The sequence below is a fragment of the Plecotus auritus genome, assembly GCF_963455305.1.
Source record: "Plecotus auritus genome assembly, chromosome: 8".
NCBI lineage: Eukaryota > Metazoa > Chordata > Mammalia > Chiroptera > Vespertilionidae > Plecotus > Plecotus auritus.
The window spans coordinates 28,139,518-28,160,058 of record NC_137782.1 but is presented as its reverse complement, the minus strand read 5'-3'; the positions used below and the strand labels follow the sequence as shown (position 1 = coordinate 28,160,058).

General features: G+C 46.2%; 1 protein-coding gene across 3 annotated transcripts in view; it reads left to right on the top strand.

Annotated features, from left to right (window-relative positions):
- The window catches only part of SULF2 (sulfatase 2), a 102,223-nt gene that overhangs the window by 34,580 nt on the left and 47,102 nt on the right, over positions 1–20,541 (top strand). For all 3 annotated transcript variants that reach the window (XM_080685557.1, XM_080685556.1, XM_080685555.1), the window contains exon 3: positions 7,834–8,073. In XM_080685557.1, coding sequence (XP_080541683.1) covers positions 7,834–8,073 — 240 coding nt within the window. The remainder of the gene's footprint in view (positions 1–7,833; positions 8,074–20,541) is intronic.

Here is a 20,541-nt window from a genome sequence, read left to right as displayed (position 1 = left end):
CCTCTGCTCCAGATGTGGACTCGGTTGCTGCTGTTGGTCTCTCCCCGCCCCCTCCCCCATCCCCCGCCTTTCTCTCACCCTCCTGCTAGGGACAGAGCTGCTTGGTTGGGGTCTGATGGCTCCTAAAGAGGTATCCCTTGGGCAGGCAGCTCACAGTCTGACCCAGTGACATTGTGGCATTCCAGGGGCACTGGAGGACCAGTGAGGGCTGCCACATGGGTTCCAGCCCATGGGTGGACAGAGTGGCTGGAAGATGGTGCAGGGCACAGAGTCTTTCTCACCTATGGCCTCGGCTCAGGGACCTTCACCCTCTTGCGTGTGCAGGGCAAGGCTCTGTTCCAGCCTTTACCCAGACCCACAGCCTGCTCCTCCCTCTTCACGCTGTCCTCTGTGGGTCTCTGGGCCACAGTGTTACTTTGTCGGTTTACTTAGCTGGTCCCTTCAGCCAGAATAGAATCAGCGAAAGGTTGCAAACTAAATGCCCACAGGGCCAGGCAGGTGTTGCAAGTGAGGGAAGTGGGCATGGTGAGGACCAAGGAGAACCGGACGGGGCCCTTCTAAAGCCAGCTTTGCTTAAATGCACCTGTTGGCCCATCAAGGCCAGATCTTTGTATTTTTTCAAGCAAAGCCTGAAAGAAAGCTGGATCGATGTGAAATCTCCCAATTAAAAATACAAGGTTAGCAATTAATTCAAACTTTTAAACACTTTGGGACAGCCTGGAAAATCAAACACACGTGCAGACAGGATTCAGCCCAGAGGCCCTCCGTTGGGGAACTGGGTTACACTGTAATTGGGAGCCACAATAATTAAAATTTTCCAAAGCTAACATGCATGAAGTGCTTGCTGTGTGCCAAGCATTGAACTACAGACTTTACCTATCTCTCTCTCAGCTAGGATTCTGCAACAGTCCAGGTGAAAGGTGCTTATCTTTAGACACAGGCTTTATTTTCCCCCAGGTCCCACCCTCGCTCCCAAGGAGGGCCTCACATCCCAAGCCCTGATCACTTACATAGAATTTTAAGAAAACAGGCGTGGGCAGGCTTCATCTCCTTAGTTACCCATCAACACCAGTGCCCCGTGCCATCAGGGTTGGGGCTACCAGAGGTTGTCTGGGAGGGGGGTGCAGGGTGCGTCTGCTCCCAGCTGACACAGGCCTCTAGGGCAGAACAGGGATATGAGCCCCCTAAGCCCCAGGAAGGGCAAAAATTGGGTCCTGTTTTGAATCTTGAAAGCCCCACACACCTGCTAAGTCCCCATAGGTAGCGATTACTCTAACCCAGACCTTTAGAAAAGCAAATTAACTCAGTGGCTCCTAAAATGCCCAGGGAATTCACAAGGTCATCTCAGGTGACAGGTCAACAAATACTGATTTTACTACTTAAGAACTTATTTTGATAGACATCAAAAAGTATGTCATTAGCACATCAAACCCAGAATTTCACAGTTACTTGGATTGAGAGTCAAGTTTATTTTTTTAAAGTCACTTGAAAGCAAAATATCAAATAAATAATAGCACAGGCGGTGCATGGAGAGAACCAAAGAAAAGCCATCACCATGTGGGTGGGCAAATGGGTGTCATGGGAGAAATGCCATGTTCCTGGCAGGCGAGTGGATTGGGCAGCCAAATTTAAGTGCCATCTTCAGGGTAGGTAGGGGTGGGGCTTCCCAGGCTGTGAGGGTCCCGGAGAGGTGTGAGGTGACTTCACCCCTGGCCAGCGCGGTCGGAAGGTTTGATCACGGAAAGAAACCGAGTCTGTTTTTGTCTGCGTGTCCCCAGGTTTATGTTGGACACCATAAGTTTTGGTTGGCTGGCTCGGCTTTGTTTAAAATACTGAAAACTGGCCTTTTTATTTCTGTGTGGCCCTGTCTTCCCAGTTGTTCCCTCCCACCGGAGCCGTCCGTCCTCATTAGGGCTGTGCGGAGCTAGGAGATTCGGTCAGATGTTTTCGTGTTCCAGATGTGTCTTGACAGAGCCTGGTCGCTCTGGCAGTTTTAATAAAGCAGGTTACTGTCCCCAAGGGGAGGCTTAACGTGTAGTGCTGCTTATGCACAGATGCACTGCGTTTCACAGCGCTGTTAAATTTTGCTTTCATGGCGGACTGACAAGCTCTCCTTCAGCCTCCTTACTGCGGCAGGGGTGAGTGCACCACGAAGGCACACGCAGGGAGCTACGGGTCCAGAGCAGCCAGTCGCTCCCTTCCCTGAAATGAGTGGGATGGAGATACAAGCACTTTGAGACCCCGGTTTTGTGCAGATTAAACATAAGAAACGGTTCTGCAGGCTGTTTGCTTTTTGCCAGCGCAGCACTCGGGGCTGCTGACGGCAGGTGAATTATTCACCAGGTGGCGGCCTCCCTGCTCCAGGAGAAGGGTCTGAAGGGTCAGTGGGTGGCTTTGTCCTTTCTGCCGCCTCTGGAGACGGAGAGAGGCTGAAATCTCATTACTAGCGGCTTCCTTCTTCATTGTTTGTGAAGAGCAGGCAAAGGGTTGATTCTGCCTGGACTGCCCTAGGTTCATTTCTTCAAGAAATATTTATTGAGCACCTGCTGTATGCCAGGCACTGTTCTAGGCTGGCGCTGTGAGGCACAGTCAGTATTTGCAGCCCTCATAGCACTGGCATCTGGGGCTGTAGGGGGATGACAAACAAGATAAATACGTAAAAAAGATAATGTGTCAGAGTTGAAAATGTGCAACAAGGAAGAGGATGTGAAAGTGCAGGCAGCGAGTAAAATTGCGGATGTCGGGGGCAGGGAAGGCCTCACTGAGAAGAGAGCTTCTGAGTGGAGACAAGAAGGGGTGAGGGCACAGGCCGTGGGGGAACCGGGCAGGAGGAACAGCATGGCAAAGCCTCTGAGGCGGGCGTGAGCCTGGCTGCAGAATAGGCTGGGCGGGGTCTGGGGCTGGGGCTAGGCCTGTGGGTGACCGTGGGGACTTTGCTCTCCAGTAAGTGGGAGCTATGGAGGATGCTGAGGAGAGGGGCACTCTGGAGGCTCCATAGGGAATAAACAGTCAGAGTCCAGTCAGGAAGCATTTGACCTAATTCAGAGGAAAGGGGGTGAGCTCTATCCCAGAGAGGAGGCCACAGGGCTCTGCTGTGGATAGACTTTGAAGAACAACAGGCGTTGCTGATGGATTAGATGTGGGAATGGAAAGATCGATGATTTCCTAAGTAACTCGAGGCAGAGGGAGGAGCTGCCGGAGGAGCCCTGAGGGGACAGGTGGCAGCAGGAGCTCAGCTCTGGGTATGTGGCACCCAGGGTGTCTCTTAGCACCTCTTCTAAGTGGCATCATCGGGTAGACAGTTCTGGGCTGCACCCAGCCAGTGCGTACCAAACACCGCCGGCCCCTTGCCTTTCCACGATTTTTACCATATCTATGTGCCACCTGTACCCTTATTTACTAATTTTTAATTTTTTAAAAAAATAGAACAGGATCCCACTACCCTGAGTGAGAGAAGCTTGCATTCCTTGCCCCAAATGGAAGGAAAGTAGAACATGTGATCAAATATAAGCTAATTCTGCTGCCCTCCTGGAGCTCCACGCAGGTGGCCGGTTCCCTCCCTGTCAAAGCAGAAGGTGTGCAGGGTTACGGAGACTCTCCTGGAGTTTACCAGGACTGAAGGGAGCCACTCTCCCAGCACTGGCATCCCCGGTGGTTGGTGCTGTGACCCTGTGCCACTCACGGCTGCTGTGCCAGCCAAGGTCACCTCTAGGATGACTAGGGGACCGGAAATGCCTACAGTCCAGGGACTGTTCTGAGCCTTGCTACAGCCAAGAGTTGTTCAAGTACACGGAGACCTCTGTGCACTTCCTTGTACAGTGTCACCACCTCCCACGTGACATAACTGAATGTTTCCTAAAGTGACACCCAGCACCCATCTCTCCCATCAGACAAGCCTGGGTCTGAGTCCTCACATCCCACTTCCCCAGCTCTGCGGCCTCAACCAGTCATTTAAATCTCCCTGCACCCTGATCCTTCTTCTGGTAAATGGGCTGTTGGGAGGATTAAGTTAAACGGTGTATGTCATGTGCCCAGCACAAGGTACACAACCACTTCCAGCCAGTGACAGTCACCACATTAATAATAAGCATGATGTCTGTTGACATAGAAACTGCCCTCCTCCCCACAAACAGGTTGGAGCTGATCGACAGCTAAGTTACATTAGGAATTGCAAAACCAAGGCCTTCAGGGACCAGGCAGAGAATGTGTGTGAGACTATAGAGCAGCCGTGGGCAAACTACATCCGCGGGCCGGATCCGGCTGTTCTATCCGGTTCTCTTGCTCTCCCTTCCGCTCCTTTACTTTGAATTTATATTAGTTCACACAAACACTCCATCCATGCTTTTGTTCCGGCCCTCCGGTCCAGTTTAAGAACGCATTGTGGCCCTCGAGTCAAAAAGTTTGCCCACCCCTGCTATAGAGAGTGCTGGCAAGTGCAGCCAACTAGAGAGCATATGATCTGTTCAGTACTATTGAAAGTTAAATTTTTTAAACCCACTGCACAACACCCACATGCACAGTACATCCATGGACACAAACTAGCTTGGGCTCCTGAGTTATATGGAAACCCAAAGAGTAAGATGACTTTTTGGTTATTTTAGCAGATATCTATTGAGCATCCATTATGTGCCAGGCACTGTTCTAGGCTTGGGAATATGACAGTGAACAAAGTAGGCCCTTTTCGTTTAGGTTTTTTTTTCCTAATTGAGAGAGAGAGGAAGGGAGAGGGAGAGAGAGAATGATCGTTGAAAGAAAGAAACATAGATCAGCTGCCTCCTGCACGCCCCCTATTGGGGATCAAGCCCACAACCTAGGCATGTGCCCTGAGTGGGAACTGAACCAGCTTGGGACTATGTTCAACCAACGGAGCCACACCGTCCAGGACAGGCCCAAATCCCTGCCCCCATGGAGCTGCTCCCGTGGAAGCCACAGGCAGCATGCGAACAAGGGAACTGGAAGTGGCTTTCGCCTGAGGGAAGGAAGGCCGGGAAGAGAATGGGAAGGCCTGGAGGGGGAAGGGCGATTTCAGTGCTGGGTCAGGGAAGGTCTCTGTGGGATGTCTGATCTTTGGTCAATAACCTGAAGGAGACCAGGAGGGAGCATCCCAGGTGGAGGGCACTTCTCTGGCAAAAGCCGTGAGGTGTGAATGTGGCCAATATTCAAGCTTGGCTCCTAGGGCATGGCCTTGATATCTTAGTTTGTGGTAACAATTCAAGGTGAGAGGAATGGACTGGCCAGCAGAAGGCGGCCTGGGGCTAGTGAGGCCCCGAGGCTCTGCCAGACCCTGAGACAGGGACTCTGAGATCCCCACGCTCCATCTCCATCGGGTTTTAGCAAGTTAGCACCAGCTGGTTGAGGGGGGCCTCAGCTCACCTCCTCCAGCCCCTTCAAAGGAAAACATCACACCTGGTGGAAAGCCTATTATTGCCCACCCGTTACAGCTGCGACCCCTGGGGACTTCTTACAAGGGCATGTGACCTTGACACAGATGCTCACACAGTCCCAGGCCTGACAATTCCTGTTCAAACACAAAGCAGGTCCTTCCCTCCACCCTCCGGGAGCAGCCTTGGCCAAGAGGCTCAGGAAACACACCTGTGTCCCTCATAAAACCGCCTCTGCACTGGGCTTGAAAGGGCAGGCTTTGCTGTTTTCCTGTCACTCGGAGAGTCTTACAGAGCACCAGTGATATATGCCTGTGGTGGTGGGGAGACAGCACCTGGATCCCCTAGAACTTTCAGTCCAGGGGGAGAGGCAGATCATAAACAAGCAAACCAGGAAAACACCATTTCAGCAGGAGATAGATGCTAAGAAGACATGTACACTGGTGTGGCAGGAAGTAAGCAGAGTGGGGCTCCTTCAGATGGGGAAGAGGTGATTTTGATGCGGAGGTGACCTCTCAGTTGAGATCTGAGTAATGGGACAAACCAACCAAAGTGAAATCTCAGAAAAAGTCTAAGGCAGAAGCAATAGCAAGTGCAAAGGTCCTGGGGCAGGGATGAGCTGGAGCATTTGAGAAACAATGAGGAGGCCAGTGCAGCCCGCTGAGCAAGGAGGAAGAGATGAGGTCAGACAAACACTGGAAGTTGTTTGAGGGGGCGGGGGGTGGGGAGGACAGGTCTTGAAGAGTCTTAGGCTACAGGCAGAAATTGGCTTTTTTTGTGAGTGCAATGGGAAGCTACTGGATGGTTTTAAGCATGAAGACATATGATCTGTGTTTGTCTCGGGGAAGCTCTGGCTTCATTTCTTTCTGTATTTGGCAGAAAGGTGGGTAAGAGCTATGTAGATCTCCTTTTTATTCTTAGCCTTTAGGGACAGAGTGCTGAGGGGGTCTGACTGGTTGTCTTCAGGCCTCTAGGGAATTCTTGGTGATTGGGATCAGTAGCTCCCCAGCTAGAACCGCAAATGCCCGGTAGATGCTATATTGCTTTCCTGCTGCTGTCCTCACAAATTTTCACAAACTGGGTGGCTTAAAACAACAAAAATTGACTCTCACAGTTCTGGGGACAGACGTTAAAAATGAGGCTGCCAGCAGGGCTGTGTTCCTCCGAAGGCTCCGGGGGAGAGTCCTTCCCGGCTCTTTCAGCTTCTGGGGGCTCAAGACATTCCGTGGCTTGTAGCTGCGTCCCTCTGCTCTCTGCCTCCATCTTCGCGTGGCCGTTCGCTCTATGTCTGCGTCTTCCTGCTTCTGTCTCTTGTAAGGACACTTGTCATTGGATTGAGGGCCCACCTGGGTAATCCAGGACAGTTTCATCTCAAGGTCCTTAAGTGTGTCTGCAAAGGTCACATTCACAGATTTCAGGGCTTAGGACATGGATGCGTCTTAGAGAGCGTGCCATCATGCAGTCCTACAGATCCTAAGGACTGCAGGCAAAAGGAAAAGAACTGCGATGGCCATAGAGGAAGAGAAATCCCACTATCTCCAGTAAAGCTGCGAAGTGATTGGGTACCAGCCATAGTGTACAATTATGCACCCACTCTTCACACATTGAGCACTTGCTGTGTTGTCACACACCGTGGGGGCGTTGAGGAGTGAGCACTGAGCAGGGGCATAACAGGGAATGTGAAAGCACCTACCTGCCCACAGTAAGGTGCCCACACACGTCAGTTTCCTTCTCTTCCTGCGTGCCTTAGTCTCCTGAAAGCTTCATTGAGAAACAAGAATAGGCATGACTGGAACCGCTGTACCTGGTGGTGTATAATTAAGCCCTAATAACACACGCTGCACGTGTAATAAGAGCTCAAGGGAATCAGAAACCAGAGTGAGTCCAGAGGGCACTAGAAGAGGCTCAACTGATGGGTTAGATCTGGGGGGAGGTGGCTGATGTCGAGCATTTCTGCTGAGAAGTATTCAGAGGTGAGCCAGGGGGTTGGCGTGACCAGATTTCAATAAGAGCAAACAATTCTTGGGAAGGTTCCAAACAAAGCAAAGTGTAGTCTTCCCTCGGTTTACATAATAGTTGCTTCAAAAAAAAAAAAAAAAATCCGTGTATATGAATACCCTGCAAAAAAAAAAATCTTCTGTTTCTATGTAAAACAGAGTTCCATTCTAGGCTCAGGTAACTTATAAACAGGTTGTTACCTACACCCCATAAACGCCCAGGAGGACTGGGGACCAGGATGCCTCCTCGTGGTGAAGGTCGATCCCACAGTGTCTTGCTGGCCGCTGCCCACAAATGCCAGTAGTATCCATCTGTCCTGGGAGATTTCCAAAATGCATGCCCCTCCCTGGGAATGGGGGTGCCATCCGGTTGAGAGTCCCTAACTGTTTCATGCCCTACCGGGGGCATGAGTTAGAACCCACTGGCAGCATCTCACCTCCAACTCTGGTTGCAGGTTCCATGCAGGTGATGAACAAGACGCGGCGCATCATGGAGCAGGGCGGGGCGCACTTCATCAATGCCTTCGTGACCACACCCATGTGCTGCCCCTCGAGGTCCTCCATCCTCACCGGGAAGTACGTCCACAACCATAACACCTACACCAACAACGAGAACTGCTCCTCGCCCTCCTGGCAGGCGCAGCACGAGAGCCGCACCTTTGCCGTGTACCTCAACAGCACTGGCTACCGGACAGGTGAGGGCCTGCAGGCGGCGGGGGGGGGGCCTCGAGAAGTGGCGCTGGTGGCCTGGCCTCGGAGTAGTGCCTCTCCCTGTGTTTCCCCTGTACCAGGGGCCACCCTAGATGACTTTGGCTAATTCGTGGACAACTTCCTTTTCATTTGAAAGTTGTGCATTTATTTCTATATGTATTAGATTGATCTGCCCATAGTAGTGATAGAAAGTGACCTTTTCAAAGGATTTTGAACTAAAAGAAGGCGGGGGGAGGGGCATACTGCACTTAACATATGAAATATAGCACAGAATATAGTACAGAGAGAAGCCAAAAGTACCCGTGCATGAGTTTGTGGTCTCCGTCCGTTAATGATGTTGTTAAAGCCATCTGAGACTGATTTATTGACTTAGCCTGGAAGAAGGTTCCAGAGGAACCTTGGGCTAGGGAACGGGGATAAAGCTGGTGTGAAGAATGGAGAGGCGTGTATGTGGGGATTGTGTGGCTGCTATGGAATGGCCCGGAAGTCGGCATGGCCATGGACTGTTGGTCCACGTTTGACTGTCTGCCCTCCCGGTGTGGCATCCTGGGTGAGAGTGAGCAAGGCTTCCTGTTGACCTTGGAGGAGGTACTTTGGTGGGTTCTGAAGACTCACCTCCCCGGCCGGTTGCCTGAGGCAAAGACACAATCACAGTCACTCACCTCCGACACCATTGCAAAATCCTCCACACTCAACTAATTCGGTTTGCTTTAATTAATAAACACTCCCCCCCTTGGCTCCTTAGCCGAGGTTGTGAAATCAGATACTGTGGTGTGCATATTGCAACTTCAGGAAGTCGTGTTCCAGGGAGCAGGCGATGGCTGGGGCGGGAGTAACGTGAGGGAAGACGATGCCTCCCTCAGCTCGTTCACAGCTTCCGGTTCACAGCTTCCCTCAGTTACAGGGCGTGGCTGCGAGGACCCGTTGGGCTGGGGAGCAAGCTGGCGAGGTGTGTCTTCTTGCAGACTCATTCCACAGCGGGAATCCCCCAGAATGTGGGTCCTGCTGAGAGCACTAGGAAGGCCTCGATCCCGCACACATGACCATGTAGGTCCTTGGTCTCTGTGGGAAGCCACGTGTGTGTGTGTGTGTGTGTGTGTGTGTGTGTGTGTGTGTGTGTGTGTGTACACACCAAGGACCACCACGCAGGTGTTGTGGGGACCTGGATGTAGATGGAGGCAGCAGGACAGGGGGCACCAACTGAAAGGGACACCTGCCCCTCAAGTCCAGAAGCAGCGGGTCCTCGAATAGCATTGTCTCACTCTGTGTCGTTTCATTAAAACCTTGGTGAGCTGCCATAGGAGCGTAACTCTGTTTATATCGATTAGCCTGTGGTAAAATTGGTTGCATGATGCATTATTTCCCTTAAAGTTGCAGAACCTATCATTGACGTTCCTTAAGTGAGAACTACTCTAATTATAGCCGTTTGTGTTAAGGGTTGCCAACCTTCAGATATTTCTACTCTGAATTTTTTGCTGAAATTTGCTGATTTAAAAAATGTTGGCAAAACTCCATGTAAACTGTGGGCCAAACCAAACATGTCTGAGGACTGAGTGTGGCTCACAGACCCCTTTTTACAGCCTCTGGCTAAGAGGCCTGTGTGGAGACCGTCAGCTCTGATGCCAAAAGAACAGTAAGGCCCTAAAAGTGTTCTCGGCTCCCCCATTTGACAGCCAGGACAAGGGCAACCCAGAAGAGAATTTTGCCCGGACTCATAAAATGACGTGCTCGTGGCTTAATCAAAATGGAAATAAGACCACGGGAATCTGAAGAGAGTATGGAACTTGCATTCGTCAAACTGAAAGGAAACACGCATCCTGCAATACTTGGGGGCTCGTGTTGGGAGCCAAAGCCGCGCGTTTCAGAATCGTACAGCTGGCACATAGGAAGGAGCCGTCTCTTGAGAATATTCTTCAAAATTGATTTCCCAAACTTATCCTTAAATTTACACAAATCACCGAAAAGCTATTTCCCCACAGAACAGATTTCATCAGACTGTGCTTAATTATCATATCCTTAGTGAAGACTGGAAGCATGTCAAATGTAAATTCCTGTACACAGAACATTTATGGTGTGTTTTTTAAAAAAAAACTGTCACCGAAAATTTTGTTATATTTAGAATGCCCCTATATATAAGGAACCCCATTCCAACCTGACTTTCAGAACTAAGGATCCTGAAATTGTTTTTACTTTGAACTGGTATGTTCCAAGTCATTAAATAACAAGGGCTGTGTCTCCTGTATACTTTCCCTCTTTGGCAGCTAAGAAGCTCAGATTTGAGTTTTATGTCAAGTTGCTGCTTCATATGAAAACATTTAAAGCTACTACTACCTAATATTAGTTATGTTGGTCATGGTTATTTGATTGAGAAAAATGACTAAAAAACCATAAGAATTCAAAATTCCTCTTAGGTTAATTTGATTTATAAGACTCACATTAGAAAATATGACTTTTTAGTCCCCTCCCAAAACCAATGGTTAATTGTTCTTGCTGGGTCTTTAGACACATTAAACCCTGCATCCTGTAGGTGTCTGGGGCAGTTGGTTGAGATGGATTTAATTTTGTGTGTGAGCGATCCAAGATAGCAACTGTTCATTATTCTCTCAGTTAACAGTCCATGCTGCTTTGGTGGGCCTGCCTCGCTCAAAGTCTTGAATTGATCAGCGATTCAACCATTTCCATTTTTTACTGAGATACAAATTGACATATAACTGAGATGTAATTAACAGGTATTAGTTTCAGGTGTACAACATAATGATTCAATATTTATATATATTGCAAAATAATAACCACAGTACGTCTAGTTAGCATCTGTCGCCGTATGTGGTTACAAGATTTTTTGTGAGAACTTTTCATATCTACTCTCTTAGTTTTCCAGTACGCGGCACAGTTTATTAGCTGTGGTCACCATGCTACATGTTACATCCTCTTGGCTTGTGCCTTTGACTCATTTCGCCAACTCCCTAACCCCCTGCCTTTGGCAACCACCAAACTGTTCTCTGTATCTATAAGCTCAATTATTTTTTAGATTCCACATGTAAGTGATATCGTATGGTAATAGTCTTTCTCTGTTCTGACTTATTTCACGTAGCATAATGCCCTCAAGTTCCATCCATCTTGTCTCAAATGGCAAAATTTTCTCCTTTTTATGGCTGAACAATATTCCACTGTGTGTGTGTGTATGTGTCTTTATCCATTCATCCGTTGATGGACACAGGTTGTTTCCATGTCTTGGGTAAATAATGCTGCAACGAACACAGGGTGCATATATCTTTTTGAGGTTGTGTTTTCATTTTCTTTGGGTAACTGCTCAAAAGTGGAATTGCTGGAGCATATGGTAGTTCTGTTGTTAATTTTTTGAAGAACTGCCATAGGGTTCTGTTTTTCCATAGTGGCTGCACCAATTTACATCCCCATAAACAGTGCAAAGGGTTCTTTTTACTCCACATTCTTGCTTGTTATTTCCTGTCTTTTTGATGGCCATCCTAACAGGTGTGAGGTGCTACCTCACTGTGGTTTTACATTTCCCTGATGATTAATGAAATTGAGCACCTTTTCATGTACCTGTTGGCCATCTGTACATTTTCTTCAGGAAAAAAAAATGTCTATTCAGATCCCCTGCCCATTTTTTAATGAGAATGTTTGGTTTTTTTGCTATTGAGTTGTGTGAGTTCTTTGGATAGTAACCCCTTATCATATACATGATTTGCAAATCTTTCCTCCCATTCAGTAGGTTGCCTTTTCTTTTTGTTAATGGTTTCCTTTGCTGCATAGAAGCTTTTTAGTTTAATGTAGTCTCATTTGTTTTTGCTGTTATTGCCTTTGCTTTTGGTGTGAAATAAAAAAAAAATCATCACCAAGACTGATGTCAAGTTATGGTTTCAGATCTTATGTTCAAGTCTTTAATCTATTTTGAGTTATGTATGGTAAAAGATAGTGGTCCAGCTTCATTATTTTGCATGTGGCTGTCCAGTTTTCCTAACATCATTTATTAAAGAGACTGTCCTTTCCCTATTGTATATTCCCGGCTCCGTTGTCATAAATTAATTGACCATAAATGTGTGGGTTAATTTCTGGGCTGTCTATTCTGTGTCCCTGTTTTTATGCCAATTCCATACTGTTTTCATTATTGTAACTGTGTAATATACACGGTGGGGCAACTGTAAACCTACTTTTGCCCCACCCTGTATTTGGAATTTGAGGCATAATGCTTCCAGCTTTGGTCTTCTTTTTCCAGATTGCTTTGGCCATTCAAAGTCTGTTGTGGTTGCAACAAATTTTAGGATTGTTTGTTCTATTTCTGTGAAAAATGTCGTTAGAATTTTGATAGGGATTGCATTGAATCTGTAGATCACTTTGGGTAGTATGGACATTTTAACATTATTAATTCTTTCAATACCTGCGCACATAATACCTTTCCATTTATTTGTGACTTCTTCAGTTTCTTTCATCGATGTCTTATACTAGTAGTTTCCAATGTAGAGGTCTTTTACCTCCTTGGTAAGATTCATTCCTAGGTATTTTATTCTTTCTGGTGTAGTAGTAAATGGAATTGTTTTCTTAATTTTTTTATTGATTTCAGAGAGGAAGGGAGAGGGAGAGAGAGATAGAAACATCAATTATGAAAGAGAATCATTGATTGGCTGCCTTCTGCGTGCCCTACACTGGGGGTCAAGCCTGCAAACCGGGCATGTGCCCTGACCAGGAATCAAACTGTGATCATCTGTTCATAGGTCAATGCTTAACCACAATATGTGGTTTTCTTAATTTCTCTTCCTGATAGTTTGCTATTAATGTACAGCAGCACAATGGATTTTTGCATATTGATTTTGTATCCTTCAACTTTTCTGAATTTGTTTATTCTAACAATTTTTTTTGTAGACTTTGAATAGCCATTCTTTAAGGTTTTCTATATATAATATCATATCTTCAAATAGTGATAGTTTACTTCTTCCTTTTTCATTTGGATAAATGACTCTTCCTTTTCTTGCCTAATTACTCTGGCTAGGACTTTCAATACTATGTTGAATAAAAGTCGTAAACATGGGCATCCACATCTCGTTCCTGATCTTAGAGGAAAAGCTTTCATCGTTGAATATAATGTTAACTATGGGCTTGTTGTATATGGCCTTTATTATGTCAAGATATGTTCCCTTGCCCTAGCCAGTTTGGCTCAGTGGATAGAGCTTTGTCCCTTGAACTGAAGAGTCCCAGGTTCGATTCCCAGTCCAGGGGCAGGTACCTCAGTTGCAGGCTCAATCCCCTGGTCAGGGTGCATGCAAGAGGCAACCAATTGATGTGTATCTCTCACATTGATATTCCTCTCTCTCTGTCTCTCCCCCTCCCTTCAACTCTTTCTAAAAATCAATGGGAAAATATCTTTAGGTGAGGATTTAAAAAAATAGGTATGTTCTCTTTATACTAACTTTACTGTGAGTTTCTAAGCATTAATGGATGTTGAATTTTGTCAAATGAAGTGATTATGTGATTTTTATTCTGCATTTTGTTAATGTGGTATACCACATTGATTAATTTGCAGATGATAAACTGTCCTGGCATGGCATCCCTGTTATAACTCTTACTTGATCATGGTGTATGATCCTTTTAATGTATTGTTGAATTTGGAATATTTTGCTGAGGATTTTTGCATACTATGTTCATCAAGGATATTGACCTGTAAATTTCTTTTCTTGTGGCATCCTTATCTGGTTTTGGTATCAAGTGTTCCCTACTCTTCCATTTAAAAAAAAAAAAAACTTGAGAGGATTAGTATTCTTTCTTCTTTGAATGTTTGGTGAAATTCATCAGTGAAGCCATGTGGTCCTAGACATCTGTTTTTTGGGAATTTTTAGATTATTGATGCATTCTCTTTGCTAGTAATTGTTTTGTTCAGATTTTCTGTGTCTTCATAATTCAGTCTTGAATTTATGAATTTATCCATTTCTGTGAATTTATCCATTTCTGCAAGGTTGTCTAATTTATTGGCATATTATTGTACCTAATACTCTCTTATGTTCCTTTGTATTTCTTTGGTATTAATTGTAACGTTTGCTCTTTCATTTTTTATTTTATTTAAGTCCTCTGTTTTTTTCTTCGTGACTCTAGCTAAAGGTTTGTCTGCTTTATCTTTTCATTCAAAGAATTAGCTCTTACTTTCATTGATCTTTTCTTTCATCCTTTCAGTCTCTATTTTATGTATTTCTGCTCTTATCTTTGTTATATCCTTCCTTCTACTAACTTTGGACTTGATTTGTTCTTTTCTAGTTCCTAGAGGTGTAAAGTCAGATTGTTTATTTGAGATTTTTCTTGTTTCTTGGTGTAGGCATTATGCTATGAACTCCCCTCTTAGAACTGCTTTTGCTGCATCCCATAAGTTTTGAAATATTACCATTTTCATTTGTCTCGGGGTATTTTTTTTCTCTTGATATTTTTTTCTTTGACTAATTGTTTCTTCAGTAATATGTTGTTTAGTCTCCACATATTTGTGAATTCCCCAGTTTTCTTCTTATAATTGATTTTTTGTTTCCTACCATTGTGGTCAGAAAAGATGCTTGACATTATTTCAGTTTTCTTAAATTTATTAAGACTTATTTTGTGACCTAACATATATTATCCTGGAGAATTGTTGCTTTTGGATGGAATGTTCTTTGTATATCTATTGAGTCCCATCTGCTATAATGTGTTGTTTAAGGCTGATATTTCCTTATTGATTTTCTGCCTGGATGACCTATCCATTGATGAAGGTGGGGTATTAAAGTCTCCTATTATTGTATTGCTGTCTATTTCTCCCTTTAGGTCTATTAATATTTGCTTTATATATTTAGATCCTCCTAAATTGATCAGAGACTTAATTGCTTTTTATTTCTCCTTATTTCCCATTGATGAGAAATAAGTCACATGAGCACAAAGGACCCTAGGGAATGTAGTTTTCATTCTGGGTGGTAATTTGCCCAGCTAACAATTATTTTACTGTGGGAGAAGGAGAAAATGAATACTGAGGGAGGATTGAAGTCACAGCCACCGTAACAGTTTTCAACTATTTGTATGTGATATCCTTTTGAATACAGGAGGTCAGCCTGAACTGTGGCAGACTGGACCTGGACAGATGTTCCTAAAGTAAACAAACTGTTGACTAATATTTCATGTAAATAGTTTTTAATGTAGTTAGTTAGCTGTTTTATCTTGAAAACAATGAAATTATAAAACATTTTAAATAACCTTATTTTATGTTACATCTAACCATTAACAAAGATTAGGTTATAATTGTGACTAGTGGATTGATTATTTAAACAAATTGATGAAGTGTCCATTGGGGGTGGAGTGTAATTTGTTCACTAAATTTAAATGATAGCACAATATAATATTCTTCACCTTCAGTTTTCAGAGCAAAATTATAAGAGGTCATTTTGAAAAAAAAAAAAAATGAAATCATATCGAGCATCTTTTCTCACCACAATGGTAGGGTTTGACCAGTTTTCCCAAGGGCCTCTCTTAATCTAAATTTGACATCTGAGTTTCCCCTGTGAAGTGCTTATTACCTTACTATCATTTCGGTGGCCTCCTCTTTAATTATCTCATAGTCTAGATGGTTGTTTGTCCGTGGATTTGCTGGTGCTTCAAGCTGTCCTTCAGCATCACTTTAATTAATTTCCCAAAACCTTGCATCTTTTACAAGATTTGCCATTTTATCTTGCAGTGATCTGGCTCTGTGCTGTGCTACCCCGTGTTTGTAGTAGAGACTGACAAAGAATGAAGTGAGAGATGCTGAGTTTAAGCAGAATAAATAGCAAGTTGGTAATGGATATTTCTGTGTAGTGGCTTCTTCAAACTTTGGAGGCTTGGATCTCAAATATAAATACCCTTCTAAGGATAAGTTGCATCCTCAGTTTTTACAAAATGTACATGGTCATCTTTTAGCACATTTAAGCTACCGCGCTGTGCTCACTCATATACCCACGAGTCAAAGTCATAGTGTTCTTGGAAATGCGACGCCTCCCAGCTCTTTGCAAAGCAGTTGAAAACAAAGATTCTGCCTGGGTTGGGGTACAGGCTCAACCACTTAACAGTTGCATGAATGTGGACAAGTTACTTAACTTCTTTGATAATAATACTACTTTGTTCATAGGTTTTTATGCAGATTAAATATGTTAAAACAGTGATACATAGTAAACACTTAAGAAATGTTGACAGTGATGATGATTTGTACGAGTAGCACATCATCACGCAACACACACCCCAGACCAGTGTTCCGATGGCGGTCACAGTATCCGCGTATCCGGAAGACGGCCTGCCTGCCTCTGCTAGGTGCTCAGTGAATCTCTGCAGGATGCGTGGATCAGTCTGCGTCTTCTGCCCAGAGCAGCAGCCCCCCACCCTCCCCCAGCTTTTCTAGACTCCTTTCTCTTCTCCTGTTTTCTTCTCCCCACCCCCACTCCCACCACCTCGGCCTCTTTCTTCTTGGCCCTGCTGCACACACAGAGAAGAAAGGGCTGCGCTTCCTCCTGGGCCCCTCCCTGGGGGCCGGGGGCCGGTGCAGCTGTCCTGCCTGCACAGTGGCCGCCTTCTCTTCGCTTGGCCTTTCTCCTGGTTTGGTCCCCGCTCCGTCCTCTCCCCTCAAGTACACACACGCACACAGCTGCCTTCTTTCCTCCGTGCAGCTGCCCCTCTGCCGGCCCCCTCTCCGGCCTGTGGTGTCACGGCTGTGTCTTAATTCACCCCACAAAGGGGGCCCACCCCATGCAGCAGGGGACCTAAGACTCTGCCTTCCCCAGCCGCCCCTCCCAGGGCCCAAGCTGGCCCAGGCATCCTTGGGAGGCACACGTTTACACATACATCTTCACGCCTAATTTCTTTAAACTCCAATTTAATAGTCACTCCCTTTCTCCAGGACCTTCACATTTCAAAACAGGTAAAACTTTGGTGCGGGGATGCAGAGAACGGGGCTCTGCTTCGCACTCCTTCGTGACCTAAGCCGCGATCCGACCCCATCTGCGCCCGTTTCCCCATCTGTACAGCAGCGTTGCAACAGGCATGTGCGAGTGACCCAGTGCCTTCATATGACTGTACCCTGAGGGTCCCATGACCAGTGCCACACACTTGGGAGGAGAGGTTCCCTGGGGCTGGGAGAGGAAGGGTCCCCGGAAAGAGGAAAAGCTGGGTGTGAGGCTGACGGGGCAAGACTTCCGTTAGTGCCCAGGCAGCACTTCGGAGCACTCTCTCTGTCCCGCCCCTTCCTATGGCGATAACACGTGCCACAACCTGGGTGGCTTGAAACAATGAAAACATGTTCTCTCACGGTTCTGGAGGCTAGAAGCCCAAAATCAAGTGACATCGGGGCCATACGCCTCTGAAGGCTCTCGGGGAGCATCCTTCCTGGCATCTTCTAGCTTCTGGTGGCGACAGGCAGTCCTTGGCTCGCGGCTGCATCACGCCGATCGCTGCCTCTGTCTTCACATGGCTCTCGCCCAGTGCGCCCTTCCTTCACATGGGCTTCCTTCTGCCTGTGTGTGTCCTGATTCCCCTCTTCTCACAAGGACACCAGTCACTGGATGGAAGCTCACTCTGACCCAGTACAACCTCATCTTAACTCGATTGAATCTACAAAGACCCTCTCCCTAAAGTCACATTTACAGTTCCCCGGGGTTCAATTTTCAGGGACACGATTGAGGCCACACCATCTGGGTTCTTGCACACACACCACCTATTTAATGCTCACAATGGCGTGATAACCCCCATGAAAGCTGCAGAGTCTTGGGGTTGAACTGGAGGGAACCCTGCAGGCAGTAGGAACTCTGAGAAAGCCAGCCGCCCAGGTTCCCCACCCGCTGTGGTCCTGGCCTCCCAGCCTGTCAGCTCCCCAGCCTGCCGGCTCCGCGCTTTGGATTCACTCTCACTTCAGCAGGCATTAAAATGACCATGGAAGTCAAAATAAAAGTGAGAGGCAGGGAGAAACCAAGATGGCAGCATAGGTAAACACCTAAACTGCTGCCTCGCACAACAATTTCAAAGCTACAACTAAAGACAAAACGGACATCATCCAGAACCACAGGAAGGCTGGCTGATTGGAAATTCTACAACTAGAAGGAAAGAGAAAAGCACACTAAGACTTACAGGAGCTGTGGAAGGCAGAGGTATGGAGGCGCGGCGCGCGCAGAGAGGGCTGGCAACTGAGTACGCGGTGGCTTTCTCAATCAGGAGGGAGACAAAAGCTCCCGACTGCTCTGAACCCTAGTTCTGAGCGAGACTCTGGGGACCCAGACTCATACAGGGAGAAACTGGACTGTCTGGCACCGGGTGAAACTCAAGGGCGGCTTTCTCTCAGAGGTGCTTGCAGCGATTACTGTGGGACACTGAGACCCAGGGGCCTCTTAGGGCAGGGCTGGCGGGAAGCCATTGCTGTTTGCCCCGCCCTGAAATCCCGTCTGACAAGGCCATAGCTGTTTGCTCCACCATGAGACTCTGCCCCATCCAAGCTGAGCACAGAAGCTTTTGCATATGAATGGCCTGGTCCTTTGAATTTTAAACTTACCTACAGCTGAGTCAGTGAGACCCAGAACATCCAAAAGAAGGCCCAAGGCCCCACAGCAGCTTGCATTGCTTCACAGCTGGGCCTCATCTGGGCACCTCCAAACCCAAACAAAGAAGAGGAATCTACTTATCTCTCCGTAGCTCCTGCTGGGTGGCCTCAGGCAGAGGCTAAATTAGCACCTCCTTGGAGATCCAAGAGCCAGTGTACCCAGGGGTCAGAGTGGGACCATCCAGATTATAACTCCTCAGATCCATAAGGGACATACTCAGGGGGCAGACTCAGCACCAAAGCCCCACTGAAGCAAGTCTTGTCTCATAAGGGTGTCTCCCGTACAGAAGTTCTTCCATAGTAGACACAGCTGATCCTCACAGCCAATTAGCCTAGAGGTCAATTCCTCCCAGTGATACCAACAACAATCAAGGCTTAACTACAACAAAACTGCACACAGCCCACAAAAGGGTGCACCAGAAGTGTCCACCTCAGGTAACTGGGGAGGCTGAGCCACTGGGCTCTGTAGGACACCTAGCACACAAGGCCACTCTATCAGCTCAGGGAAGCAACCAAAATGCGGAGACAAAGAAACAGGTCACAAATGAAAGAAATGGAGGAAAGCAAACGACTGGATATAGAGTTCAAAACCACGGTTATAAGGTTTTTTCAAGAATTTTCTAAAAAAGGCCGATAAATTTAGCGAGACCCTCGAGGATATGAAAAAGGATCAACTAGAAATTAAGCAAACACTGACTGAAATAAAAAATAATATACAGAGACCCAACAGCAGGCTAGAGGATCGCAAGAATCAAGTCAAAGATTTGAAATACAAAGAAACAAAAAATACCCAACTGGAAAAGCAAAAAGAAAAAAGAATCCAAAAATATGAAGATAGTGTAAGGAGCCTCTGGGACAACTTCAAGTGTACCAACATCCAAATTATGGGGGTGCCAGAAGAAGAGAGAGCAAGATCTGAAAAACTATTTGAAGAAATAATGACCGAAAACTTCCCCCACCTGGTGAAAGAAATAGACTTACAAGTCCAGGAAGCGCATAGAACCCCAAACAAAAGGAATCCAAAGAGGACCACACCAAGATACATCATAATTAGAATGCCAAGAGCAAAAGACAAAGAAGATTAAAAGAAGCAAAAGAAAAACAGTTACTTACCTACAAGGGAGCACCCATACGATTGTCAGCTGATTTCTCAGCAGAAATTATGCAGGCCAGACGGGAGTGGCAAGAAATATTCAAAGTGATGAATAGCAAGAACCTACAACCAAGATTACTCTACCCAGCAAAGCTATCATTCAGAATTGAAGGGCAGATAAAGAGCTTCACAGATAAGAAAAAGCTAAAGGAGTTCATCACCGCCAAACCAGTATTATATGAAATGCTGAAAGGTATTCTTAAAGAAGAGGAAGAAGAAGAAAAAGGTAAAGATAAAAATTATGAACAACAAATACATATCTATCAACAAGTGAATCTAAAAATCTAATGAATAAAAAATCTGAGGAACAGAATAAACTGGTGAATATAATAGAATCAGGGGCATAGAATGGGAGTGGTCTGACAATACTCAGGGGGAAAGGGGTGTGGGGGATGCGGGAAGAGACTGGACAAAAATCATACACCTATGGATGAGGACAGTGGCTGGGGGGCAGAGGGTGGGGAGGGAACCAGATGGAGGGGAGCTATGGGGGGTGGGGAAGAGGAACAATTGTAATAATCTGAACAATAAAGATTTATTTTAAAATAATAATAAATAAATAAAAGTGAGAGGCAGGACATCTTGGCGGGGTGGGGATCCTGTCTGCCAAGCTGCGAGAGGCTTTGAGAGGGTTTTAGGTACATGTGGCCTTTTGCAGTCCCCTCCCTGCTGTCAGCTGTGACTCCCCTGAATATTCTGGAAGGGCTTAGACTAGAGCTTCTG